We start from the raw sequence: 14,310 nt of genomic DNA, 5'->3' as shown, positions 1-14,310 counted from the left end.
TGCCAGTATCAGAAATGAATAGGAAATATCACTACAAACATCAAAAGAATAAGGGAATACAATGAACAACTCTCTCTCTCTCTCTATATATATATACACATATAAGTCTGACAACTCAGATGAAAATACAAACTATTGGAATGTATTTTCATCTAAGTTGTCAGCTTTATGTATATAGAGTATTTTAATAGCTGTGTAACTATTAAAGAAATTGAACTTATAATTTTGAAACTCTCCCCACCCCCCACAAAAAGAAATCTCCAATCCCAAATGATTCCACTGAAGAATTCCAAATGTAGAATTCTTTGTATCAAATGTACAAAGAAAAAACACCAATTCTACACAATCTCTTCCAGAAAATTGAAGAGAAGGGAACACTTTCCAAATCGTCTTATTAAACTAGTATTACCCTGATACAAATATCAGAAAAAAATAGAAAAATAGAAAAAAAGAAAACAGCAAACTAATATCCCTCAAGAATATAGACACAAAAATTCTTAACAAGTTATTAGCAGATAAAATTCAGAAATATATCATTAGATCAGTTATGGTACCAAAAAAATTCAGAAATACATAAGAATTATACACCATAACCGAGTGGGGTTTATTCCAAAGATGCATAGTCCATTCAAATATTTGAAAATCAACGTAATCCATCACATTAACAAGCTATTATTTCATAACTACATATGAATCAACAATTACCATAAATAAAAATTTTAATTAAAAAAAAAATGAATGAATGAAGTTGCCCCCACGAAAAAATAGAAGAAATAGGTCTACTATGGCGGTTTTCTACATACAGCCTCAGAAATATCTAGAGAGTTTATTAAAAGGAAATTCCTTAGGCCCACCTCAAATGTGGGTCTAACAGGATTAATTCTGCAAGGTTGTCTGTGATTCTGAGAGTTAGCCAAGTGTGGCAACCAGACGGCTAGAACACAAATGACAATTAAAGGGTCATACGAGGGATGCCAGGAGAAAATATTTCACTGTGTTAAGAGATGAAGGAAGGAATTCACAAAGATGAGAAAGATGCCAAGAATCAGCAAAACATTGGGCCCTAGAGGTTCAGGAAATACCAAATCATCATGGTTGTTCTTAGAAAATAATTCATTTTTCTCTACAATACTTGTTACTGAAAACCACACTATGTTATTTTTGTTGTTTTCCATCACCCCTATTAAGATGAAGCTCCACAAAGCAATGATTTTTGTCTGCTTCTTGCTGCTCCATCCCCAGGCCTCGAACAGTTCCTGACATGTAGCAGGTACTCAGTCAGTCAATGAATGAATAATAAGAATAAGAGGAAAAAAATTTGAGAGGTAGGTTGGAGCCAAAGCAACAACAACAAAAAGACCCCCAAACAACTGCCTAAGAAGCTTGGACTCAACTAGAGCCTTAAAATTCAATGACAGGAGTATATAAACTGAAACCCAAGAGTAGCTCTTTTAAAGCTCCATTACTTTAAATGCCTAGTCTCTGTGCCATGCACCATGTAAGGTACCATATACACATGATCTTTACTCTTCTACTACCCATAAAGCGTAAAAGAAATCAGTGACTCATCCAAAGTCGCTCAACTAAGAAAGTGTGCAGGCAGGATTTGACCCCAGATCTGCCCAGTGCTGAAATAGCTTTCTATTTCAATTGTATCAACACTACCTAGTACACATTAACAAAGATCATTACTAACATTTGTTTCATAAACTTCAGTATAAAATTCTCTTTCCAAAGAATTGTTTGACAAATGAAGGTTTCTCAATAACCCATGAAAAGTCAAGTACCTTGGTTGATGTCTGGTCATATTGTGCTGTTGTCTTCACTAGTTCATCCCTGCTTTTGTTCAAAATTTTCTCTTTTTCAATTAATTCTACTTTTGCTTTCTCCAGCTGGAGTTGTAGTTCTTGAAATTTATTCACTTGGCCTTTCATTTCTTTTTCTTGTCCTTGTAGATGTAATTCCAATTCATTAATCTTGCTTCTTAGCTCTTAAACCATAAACAAAAAACACACTCCACTTTATATACTTTTCACAAAGTATTCAGAATTTATCATTCACCTTACACTACAAATATAAACAATTTACATTAAGTACAGAAGTTACTTTAATTGGATTTAATTTCAATGGTTAGTTTCTATTATCACTTATATTCAAATACTCTATAGAAAGCAGGAGAAACAGATTTTTTTTATGTTTTCACAGAGAAAAATAGGGAGAAAAGTATTTTCTAAAATCACGAATAGCATCTTACCATGACATACAACTCCCTTGGTTAAAACTACCACTTGGTTTTGTACACCGGCATACTAAGATTTGTTTTATGCCCTTAATTAATGGAAATTCGTGCTAAGAAGTGAAAAGTTCACCTTTCTATATTCTCTGATAGCTTCACCTAGAGTAAAGATCAAGATAGTATAAACCTCCTATCCTACCAAAATTAATAATCTTTTTTCCATTTCTTTCCCACATACACACAATACTGGTTCCAATGGCATTGGCAGTGTGACAGCTCTCACCAGTGAACACTGACATTGATTTCCAATATATCACAGCACTGGAAATTATCATATTTTACAGAGCAGATTCCAGAACAACACCTGGTCCCCTTGGCTGTCAGCTGCAGCATGGTGCAGCAGCCAAGGTTACAGGTTTGCTCCCATATGGACAACCTGGCAGTGCAGAGCAAAGCTGTTCTGGAGACACATGCCATACCTCTGGCCAAAACTGGTCAGGCCACAGGCTTGTTCCATGGCAATGAAAGAAGTCCGATGAGAAGTGTGAGCAGTGCAAACTGTAACCAACCTACTCGTCTAGCTTCCACAAAGATAAGTCAAAACCTCTCACCCTACTTTTGAAGGATTCAGGGCACCAGCTCTTCAACACACACACACAAAAAAAGTACATTCCGAAACAGTGAAGTCTTTTATCATTATCAAAAAAACAGCATTTCACATTAGTCAAAACCTCTCACCCTACTTTTGAAGGATTCAGGGCACCAGCTCTTCAACACACACACAAAAAAAGTACATTCCGAAACAGTGAAGTCTTTTATCATTATCAAAAAAACAGCATTTCACATCATCAGTCTGGTATGTTGACCACTGATATGTCTAACAAAACACAGAAGCACTTCCTAGGATTAAAAGTATCTTGAAACACCTCTACAATAATCTCAGGAAAACTTATTTTAAACTTAATTTAGCTCAAGAAGTTACCTTGATTCTGGGCTTTTAACTGATCCAAAGGATGAGAACTGCTAGAATTATCACAGAAACTGCTACTAGCATCTCTTTTCCCTGTTTGCAAACTGGATCTACTCGGAGTCACCTCTTGTTCTCCAAAAAACTGAGATGTGGAGAAATCTCTTCTAATTGGAGTTCTTTGAGAATTAGATGAAATTCGACTTGGGGTCTTCTCCTGTTGCCATGAGAACACAGAGGATGAAGCCTGATGCCTAGCAATGTCTCGGTGATTCATGGTGGTTTGGGGAATAGCCTGGCTTGTTTTCTGCAAAAGTAAAAACTCTTTACAGTCCTTTGGAAATCTCAATATTCAAGACTAATTTCAGATAGAACATAAAGTCATAATACCAAGAAGTGAACACTCTCTCTGCATACCAAGAAAGAACGGTCATCAAGTCAAAGGACCCATTAAGTCCGAATACCCAGTGATGGGACTTTTTAATGATCAGACTTCTCAGCACTGAAGGGGTAAGTCACTAGCATGTGAGGCCCAGCCTATTTAACATGGGCTAAATCTTAGTATTTATTCTGCATCCCTCATATATTCCATTAAACACACGTGAGTATTCACTGCCATTTGAATTCCAAACTTGGCTTTCCTTTGCTGTCCTTAGTCATCTCCCCCTGTAGCTGTGTGCAAAGAGAAGCAAAATCAAATATTAGCCTAAGAATGCTTTCCAAAATCTCACTTTTCACCATATCATTCCCCCCAAAAATGTCATATAGGGTGATTCATATTATATAATATACATTTGTGGATTATCTACTGCTTTGAATTGTTCTTTCTATTCTTCTCTCTGCCTCCATTCTGACAAATATCAAGACTTGGCTGTAGATGCTGCATTAAATTTTTTATAGCAAGCACTTTTCTTGCCATAGAAAGAGGTTTTTTGTTTATGGAGACTCACATTCTCCATAAAACAATTCTAGGAATCAATGTCAAAGACAGAATTGGTCCCAATGATTGAACTGGATGATAAGCACATGATATTTCTAGGACAAACCAGAGAATTATTATTTAATTTTTATTCATCTTGATAAGCAATACCTTTGGTACATATCAGAATCCTGGTGACCTCAGAATGAGGGTTAAAGGTATGAAAAGAATAAAAATTGTTAAAGCTCTAATAGGTAATTTTTGATCCTTAATATTTAAGGTACCTACTTGTAAATTCAACCTTAAACTGTCTGAATTGTACCACCCCCTCAAGTTCTTATGTTTAGTGGAAATGCACCATTAGGTGCCAAAGTGGGATGTCTTTTAGCAAGTAACATCATGGGAACAGAAACAATAGAGGTAAAATTCAATAGATAACACATATTTTCAATCAATACATACCACATATTTTCAGGGTCAGTCCCTGAACTAGAAGCAGTGGTTTTTAGAAACCTGCATTTTGTTTATTTTGTTGACAAACAAATTTCTTCACCCACCTCTCTGCTAGTTTATATCAAAATGGAGTTTAAAACCATTGTCAGCAGCTATTTAAAAGAATGGAGGAAACTGTGTTGACAACATCCTCCTCTGAAATAAAGATTCCACAAGTAGCGATCCTCAAACCCCATGTCCCTGGTAGTAAGTGAAGAGATGGAGGTAGCTGAGGAGTTGTAGAAGGACCGTACACGAAGCAATGCTTCCAGGTGACAAGCCAGCCAGTGAGCACCAGGAATAATCCTCTGGTCCCACTGTCTCCAAACATGCTCCTCAACACTAGATCTTAATCGGGAAAAATTATATGGCTATGGCTTCTGAAAAATTCCATGAACATTTAACATTTGGGGATAAACTAACTTCTCACTCACTCCTACATACTTTTAAAACTAAAAGGTAATCACCACCAATGAGCCAGGAACTTTTTCTCAGTATAAGAAAACTATGTCAGCTCTATTTAAATAAGATTTTTCTCTAACCTTGTTCTATCCTATACCAAAGTAGTTCTGTAACTGCATACTCTATTATAGGGCCCATAATTAACTTACCTTTGCCTGCAAGGATTTAACCTCAGCCTCTAATCTTTTTCGTTCTTCAACTTCTTTATCATATTTTTCTTTTAAATCTTCATACTTGGAACCTAAATACAGATGATGAAATACAGTTTTATTTCTATCATTGATTTCATGAAGAAATGCACAGATCAGCAATGATGATGACAATCTAGAAATGAATATCTTAGTACACCAAGTAGAAAGAACATTTTGGTTAGGACAATAGATTGATCAAAATTTTGATCAAATAACTCAAATATCAAAATACGTGGAGACATAGGTGTTTTGAATAGTCTGAAATTGAATTTCTTTTATAACATACCAACCAAAGAAGGATAAAGTAGAAAGTTTAAAGGTTTAACCCAGGGACCCAACATAGTTCAACAGATATGCAAATGGATACGTAGCAAGTAGTTGCATTTTTTAAACACCCAAATTAAAGTTTAATTCAAAGTTGAATTAATTCATTTCTTTCACAGAATTAAAATCTCAATGAAAGAGCTGTTCATACCAAGAAAAAAAATCTTTACCGCTATAACAGTGAGTTGGTGTTAGTGGAGTTGTAAAAATCTCTTGTGGTGTGTTGCATGAATTCAGAGAGACATCTGCCAACTGTGCTGCTCGTTGGCTTCTTTCAAGTCCAGATTTACACCTGTTAGAAAAGGACCCAAGAGGCCGACAAATCAGTTAGAGCAAAGGCTACCAATGCCAACATATTCCCAGAGAATAAACTTAAAAATAAACCCACCCTCTAAGAATTCTTAATTCAATCACCCCGCAGACATCTAATAAGAACTAACTTATGTGCCAGACATAAATGGAGTCCCCTGTCTTTAAAGAAACTCAGTCTAGTTAGAGAAATATAAACCAATAATTCCAAGGTTATAAAAGCTATAATGAAAATCTGTCATAACCACTACAACAGCAAAGAGATGAAGAGTTGGAGATACAGTCCCAACAAAGTTTGTATTCTAAGCCAAAGAAAGACACAAAGATATAAAAGAACCCAGAACTGCAGAAACACAGAAGGAAAGTGATGTTGTTGAAGCATGAGCTCAAACCACAAGAATGGATGACATTACTTAGGATATTTACTCATTTCAAAAACACAGACTTGATATAGATCACAGACAATATGACATTTTTAAGACACAGACATAAAAATTAAGTTAATACAATGCATCTAGAAAAAATATGGCTAAAAACAGCTACAAAGGAATGGGGAATGTAAGTTATGTGTTGTATACGTGCACAGAATATCCCTATAATTCAAGTAAGTTCTGAACACCTTTTAGAACCACACAATGTAAGTTAATACAATGCATCTAGAAAAAATATGGCTAAAAACAGCTACAAAGGAATGGGGAATATAAGTTATGTGTTGTATACGTGCACAGAATATCCCTATAATTCAAGTAAGTTCTGAACACCTTTTAGAACCACACAATCTATATTAATAAAAGGCTCAATTCTTGGATATCTCTAATGTCTCAGATTTTAGCTGAACATAAGAAATGAAATAAACACCCTATCAGAATGGCTAATGGTATGCACCGTCTCTTCGCCATGGCACATCACTACAAGCAGTGAGAGAACAAAGTAGTGAGGAAAGTGACTCAGTGCCCCCAGCTCCACCTACCTCCAAAGTTCACTGAAAAGGAAGAGGCAACATAGCTGACAGAAACAATACTAAGCCTCAACAAATCAATTCATAACATTGCAGCTTCCAGCAGGTAACAGCACTAACTGACAGAAATGTTCCATTAGCATTAAAAAAGCAACAAGAAACACGCAAAATTAATTTTCACATTTTATTTAAATTGATATCTTCAACATACCATTTCAACTGTAATCAATACAAAAATCATTAATGAGATGGCTTTACATTTTTTGTACTAAATTTTCAGAATCAGTATGCATTGTATAATTACAGCACATATCTGTTTGCACCAGACACATCTCAAGTGCTCAACAGCCTCATGTAGCCAGTAGCTACCATACCAGACAGCACAGGGCTATAGACACCAAAGGTGTAAAAAGATTGGTGATTCTAGAGATGAATTTTGAAGAATGTTGCAAAACCAGTGTTTCTTTTCCCTCTCAGATTCATGTCTTACCTGCTTTTCCCAATCCTTTCATTAAAAAAAAAAGTTATTTTAAATATTAAATAAAAATATAGCCTATTATTTTTATAAACCTTTTGTTTCACCCTCTCCTGCAAAAAAAAATAAAACACTACCACCAAAAAAGCACTAAGCTGTTTTCTACTAGGTTATATATATGACACTGCCAGTATCAACAGTTTTGACACACATTCCAGATGGTTCAACCTAATTCGNCAAAAAAAGTACATTCCGAAACAGTGAAGTCTTTTATCATTATCAAAAAAACAGCATTTCACATTAGTCTGGTATGTTGACCACTGATATGTCTAACAAAACACAGAAGCACTTCCTAGGATTAAAAGTATCTTGAAACACCTCTACAATAATCTCAGGAAAACTTATTTTAAACTTAATTTAGCTCAAGAAGTTACCTTGATTCTGGGCTTTTAACTGATCCAAAGGATGAGAACTGCTAGAATTATCACAGAAACTGCTACTAGCATCTCTTTTCCCTGTTTGCAAACTGGATCTACTCGGAGTCACCTCTTGTTCTCCAAAAAACTGAGATGTGGAGAAATCTCTTCTAATTGGAGTTCTTTGAGAATTAGATGAAATTCGACTTGGGGTCTTCTCCTGTTGCCATGAGAACACAGAGGATGAAGCCTGATGCCTAGCAATGTCTCGGTGATTCATGGTGGTTTGGGGAATAGCCTGGCTTGTTTTCTGCAAAAGTAAAAACTCTTTACAGTCCTTTGGAAATCTCAATATTCAAGACTATTTAATTTCAGATAGAACATAAAGTCATAATACCAAGAAGTGAACACTCTCTCTGCATACCAAGAAAGAACGGTCATCAAGTCAAAGGACCCATTAAGTCCGAATACCCAGTGATGGGACTTTTTAATGATCAGACTTCTCAGCACTGAAGGGGTAAGTCACTAGCATGTGAGGCCCAGCCTATTTAACATGGGCTAAATCTTAGTATTTATTCTGCATCCCTCATATATTCCATTAAACACACGTGAGTATTCACTGCCATTTGAATTCCAAACTTGGCTTTCCTTTGCTGTCCTTAGTCATCTCCCCCTGTAGCTGTGTGCAAAGAGAAGCAAAATCAAATATTAGCCTAAGAATGCTTTCCAAAATCTCACTTTTCACCATATCATTCCCCCCAAAAATGTCATATAGGGTGATTCATATTATATAATATACATTTGTGGATTATCTACTGCTTTGAATTGTTCTTTCTATTCTTCTCTCTGCCTCCATTCTGACAAATATCAAGACTTGGCTGTAGATGCTGCATTAAATTTTTTATAGCAAGCACTTTTCTTGCCATAGAAAGAGGTTTTTTGTTTATGGAGACTCACATTCTCCATAAAACAATTCTAGGAATCAATGTCAAAGACAGAATTGGTCCCAATGATTGAACTGGATGATAAGCACATGATATTTCTAGGACAAACCAGAGAATTATTATTTAATTTTTATTCATCTTGATAAGCAATACCTTTGGTACATATCAGAATCCTGGTGACCTCAGAATGAGGGTTAAAGGTATGAAAAGAATAAAAATTGTTAAAGCTCTAATAGGTAATTTTTGATCCTTAATATTTAAGGTACCTACTTGTAAATTCAACCTTAAACTGTCTGAATTGTACCACCCCCTCAAGTTCTTATGTTTAGTGGAAATGCACCATTAGGTGCCAAAGTGGGATGTCTTTTAGCAAGTAACATCATGGGAACAGAAACAATAGAGGTAAAATTCAATAGATAACACATATTTTCAATCAATACATACCACATATTTTCAGGGTCAGTCCCTGAACTAGAAGCAGTGGTTTTTAGAAACCTGCATTTTGTTTATTTTGTTGACAAACAAATTTCTTCACCCACCTCTCTGCTAGTTTATATCAAAATGGAGTTTAAAACCATTGTCAGCAGCTATTTAAAAGAATGGAGGAAACTGTGTTGACAACATCCTCCTCTGAAATAAAGATTCCACAAGTAGCGATCCTCAAACCCCATGTCCCTGGTAGTAAGTGAAGAGATGGAGGTAGCTGAGGAGTTGTAGAAGGACCGTACACGAAGCAATGCTTCCAGGTGACAAGCCAGCCAGTGAGCACCAGGAATAATCCTCTGGTCCCACTGTCTCCAAACATGCTCCTCAACACTAGATCTTAATCGGGAAAAATTATATGGCTATGGCTTCTGAAAAATTCCATGAACATTTAACATTTGGGGATAAACTAACTTCTCACTCACTCCTACATACTTTTAAAACTAAAAGGTAATCACCACCAATGAGCCAGGAACTTTTTCTCAGTATAAGAAAACTATGTCAGCTCTATTTAAATAAGATTTTTCTCTAACCTTGTTCTATCCTATACCAAAGTAGTTCTGTAACTGCATACTCTATTATAGGGCCCATAATTAACTTACCTTTGCCTGCAAGGATTTAACCTCAGCCTCTAATCTTTTTCGTTCTTCAACTTCTTTATCATATTTTTCTTTTAAATCTTCATACTTGGAACCTAAATACAGATGATGAAATACAGTTTTATTTCTATCATTGATTTCATGAAGAAATGCACAGATCAGCAATGATGATGACAATCTAGAAATGAATATCTTAGTACACCAAGTAGAAAGAACATTTTGGTTAGGACAATAGATTGATCAAAATTTTGATCAAATAACTCAAATATCAAAATACGTGGAGACATAGGTGTTTTGAATAGTCTGAAATTGAATTTCTTTTATAACATACCAACCAAAGAAGGATAAAGTAGAAAGTTTAAAGGTTTAACCCAGGGACCCAACATAGTTCAACAGATATGCAAATGGATACGTAGCAAGTAGTTGCATTTTTTAAACACCCAAATTAAAGTTTAATTCAAAGTTGAATTAATTCATTTCTTTCACAGAATTAAAATCTCAATGAAAGAGCTGTTCATACCAAGAAAAAAAATCTTTACCGCTATAACAGTGAGTTGGTGTTAGTGGAGTTGTAAAAATCTCTTGTGGTGTGTTGCATGAATTCAGAGAGACATCTGCCAACTGTGCTGCTCGTTGGCTTCTTTCAAGTCCAGATTTACACCTGTTAGAAAAGGACCCAAGAGGCCGACAAATCAGTTAGAGCAAAGGCTACCAATGCCAACATATTCCCAGAGAATAAACTTAAAAATAAACCCACCCTCTAAGAATTCTTAATTCAATCACCCCGCAGACATCTAATAAGAACTAACTTATGTGCCAGACATAAATGGAGTCCCCTGTCTTTAAAGAAACTCAGTCTAGTTAGAGAAATATAAACCAATAATTCCAAGGTTATAAAAGCTATAATGAAAATCTGTCATAACCACTACAACAGCAAAGAGATGAAGAGTTGGAGATACAGTCCCAACAAAGTTTGTATTCTAAGCCAAAGAAAGACACAAAGATATAAAAGAACCCAGAACTGCAGAAACACAGAAGGAAAGTGATGTTGTTGAAGCATGAGCTCAAACCACAAGAATGGATGACATTACTTAGGATATTTACTCATTTCAAAAACACAGACTTGATATAGATCACAGACAATATGACATTTTTAAGACACAGACATAAAAATTAAGTTAATACAATGCATCTAGAAAAAATATGGCTAAAAACAGCTACAAAGGAATGGGGAATGTAAGTTATGTGTTGTATACGTGCACAGAATATCCCTATAATTCAAGTAAGTTCTGAACACCTTTTAGAACCACACAATGTATATTAATAAAAGGCTCAATTCTTGGATATCTCTAATGTCTCAGATTTTAGCTGAACATAAGAAATGAAATAAACACCCTATCAGAATGGCTAATGGTATGCACGGTCTCTTCGCCATGGCACATCACTACAAGCAGTGAGAGAACAAAGTAGTGAGGAAAGTGACTCAGTGCCCCCAGCTCCACCTACCTCCGAAGTTCACTGAAAAGGAAGAGGCAACATAGCTGACAGAAACAATACTAAGCCTCAACAAATCAATTCATAACATTGCAGCTTCCAGCAGGTAACAGCACTATCTGACAGAAATGTTCCATTAGCATTAAAAAGCAACAAGAAACACGCAAAATTAATTTTCACATTTTATTTAACTTGATATCTTCAACATACCATTTCAACTGTAATCAATACAAAAATCATTAATGAGATGGCTTTACATTTTTTGTACTAAATTTTCAGAATCAGTATGCATTGTATAATTACAGCACATATCTGTTTGCACCAGACACATCTCAAGTGCTCAACAGCCTCATGTAGCCAGTAGCTACCATACCAGACAGCACAGGGCTATAGACACCAAAGGTGTAAAAAGATTGGTGATTCTAGAGATGAATTTTGAAGAATGTTGCAAAACCAGTGTTTCTTTTCCCTCTCAGATTCATGTCTTACCTGCTTTTCCCAATCCTTTCATTAAAAAAAAAAGTTATTTTAAATATTAAATAAAAATATAGCCTATTATTTTTATAAACCTTTTGTTTCACCCTCTCCTGCAAAAAAAAATAAAACACTACCACCAAAAAAGCACTAAGCTGTTTTCTACTAGGTTATATATATGACACTGCCAGTATCAACAGTTTTGACACACATTCCAGATGGTTCAACCTAATTCGTTGGAGACCTTCCTGAAACCTCACCTGACAGAGAAAATAAATTTCTGTACTGCATTTGAAGGTTACCAGTGAAAATTTGAAAACTCTGTTCAGTAGTTTTTGTACTCCTAGCAATTTTTATAATATAGAAATAGATAATCTTAAGAGTTTTTTAGTCTATAATTTATAAACTTTCATAAACATCTGCATCCACATCATAGATATGGGATATCCTAACCCCATGATGATGACAATGACAACTAATAACAGCTGATAACAACAAAAATAATAGTACTAACACTCAACAGTTGCTACATGTCTTGCACAGTCCTGAGCACTCTCTATCTGCAGGTATTGCTACTAAATGGCACTCTGCAACGAAATATAGAGATGTATACAAAAGCATCTTTTCCTAAAATATTAAAAATACAAACATTTCTGCCTCAATTAAAACCAGTATGTATTTCTAAAACCAGCATCCCAAAATGCACTTTCCAAGAAATAATTATTCTAGCACACAGAGGTGTGATTCATCCTTCCCTAGCATTTGTTTTACAGAGCTACAGTCTACCTTCCATTCATTTATTCATTAAATACTTGAAGGCATACAATGGTCAGAATACAGTGATGAACAGGACAGACAAGGTCCTGTTCTCATGGAATTTTGGATGGTAGACAATAAACAAGAAAACAAAAACTCAATGAGATAGGAGTTTATTTTTTACTATAACATGCAACTTATATAGATAGCCACCTTCCTACATAGACGAAAAATCTTTAAAAAATATTTCTGTTCATATAAATTTTATCTTCACAGAAAGACAAACAGAAGCAATTTTTAAATGTTTAACATTCAAAAATATTTTTGATATGTAAGTAGAATTCAGATTATTGTAGATATTGCAGGAAAAAAATTTCTTGGTATCAAGATATTACTTACAAAGGGAGAAATAGTAACCTTATAGTGGAGGAACTCAGCCAACACCGTAACTTCAACAACATCAAGGTTATAAGTAATATTATATCATATACCTTCTGATATATAATGCACAGAGAAAGACCATCACTACTTCTGCAGTACTCTTACCAAAACTTCATAACCCCAATCTGACTTAGTGGTTCTCAACCCAAGATGATTTTGCCCTCCCAAAGGACACTTGGCAACGCAGGGAGACATTTTTGATTGTCACAACTTAGGGGTGGGATAGATGCTATTGGTATCTAATGGTTATAAGCCAAGAATACTGTTAACTATCCTACAACACACAGGTCAGCCCTCCATAACAAAAAATAATCCAGTCCAAAATGTCAATGGTGCCGTCGAGAAACCCTGATCTAACCAGTGAAAAAACATAAGCCAAACCCAAACTGAGGGCCATTCTACAAAATAACAGACCAGCACTCTTTAAAAACCAAGTTCACAAAAGATAAGGAACCATCACCTTCTAGAAGAGACTAAGAAAACATCAACTAAATGCAATGTGGAATCCTGCATCAGATCCTAGAACAGAAAAAGGACATTACTGGAAAAAGCTGTAATTCTAATAAAGTCTATAGTTAGTAGTACAGAATCAATGTTATTTCCAGGGCTGGCAATTGTATTTTGGTTATATGAGAGTTAACAACCAAAGAATCCGGGTGAAGAAAATACAAGAATTCTCTGTACTATTTTTGCAACTTTTCTGTAAGTCTAAAGTTATTTCAAAATAAAATTTTCTAAAAAATTTCTGGGTGTGCATTTGTGGACTTGACACTGAGGCAATTTGCTGAAGTCCTTGCAGCTGTTTTCACTCCTTGTTATTTTGACAAAATTCCACTGTTAGAACAAGACGAAACCATTTATAAGCTATCAACGTTAAGACGCCATTAAATTTACTTTAACAATTCTAATTGTTTGGGGGATTTTTTTTAATGGAATAGTAATAAACAACTTTTTATTGATTAAATATGGCAAAGAAACAGGCAAATTGAGTTCACAATGCTTAAAATGGAAGGCAGGGCTCCCTGTAGGAACCTCTTCCTGACCTCCCTTCCCTCCCTCTCCAGCTTAGATTCCGTGGACACTACCACTCTCTTCCCAGTATCTTCAATTATCCCACCATACTCTATCGCATCTTGCTGGCCAAAAACAATCCTAAATCAACCCCCCTGTTCGCTTTCTCTGCACTTTACATCCAAGATGCTAAAGACGGAGAAAAAAAAAATCACAACCCTATAGATCGATCCCACTACAAATCCCTGATCTCCAACCTCCACTGGGCTTTTATACTTTTATAAAGTATAAAGGATTGCTCCTCAATCCTTTTATACTTTTATAATTCCCTAGTTCTCCCTCATTCTCTGCAACAGCTC

At 35.3% G+C, this 14,310-nt stretch overlaps 1 protein-coding gene across 1 annotated transcript in view; it reads right to left on the bottom strand.

The window, feature by feature from the left end:
* The window catches only part of LOC103599556 (centromere protein F-like), a 64,249-nt gene that overhangs the window by 47,367 nt on the left and 2,572 nt on the right, over positions 1-14,310 (bottom strand). Inside the window, exons 3-6 of the mRNA XM_008583705.1 lie at positions 10,315-10,436; positions 9,779-9,870; positions 7,768-8,059; positions 1,788-1,990 (exon numbers count right to left, since the gene is read on the bottom strand). Coding sequence (XP_008581927.1) covers positions 1,788-1,990; positions 7,768-8,059; positions 9,779-9,870; positions 10,315-10,436 — 709 coding nt within the window. The remainder of the gene's footprint in view (positions 1-1,787; positions 1,991-7,767; positions 8,060-9,778; positions 9,871-10,314; positions 10,437-14,310) is intronic.

This window comes from Galeopterus variegatus, unplaced genomic scaffold, assembly GCF_000696425.1.
Source record: "Galeopterus variegatus unplaced genomic scaffold, G_variegatus-3.0.2 Scaffold3006, whole genome shotgun sequence".
Taxonomy (NCBI): Eukaryota; Metazoa; Chordata; class Mammalia; order Dermoptera; family Cynocephalidae; genus Galeopterus; species Galeopterus variegatus.
Note: the sequence above shows the minus strand (reverse complement) of the source record. Positions and strands in the feature narration are given on the sequence as shown.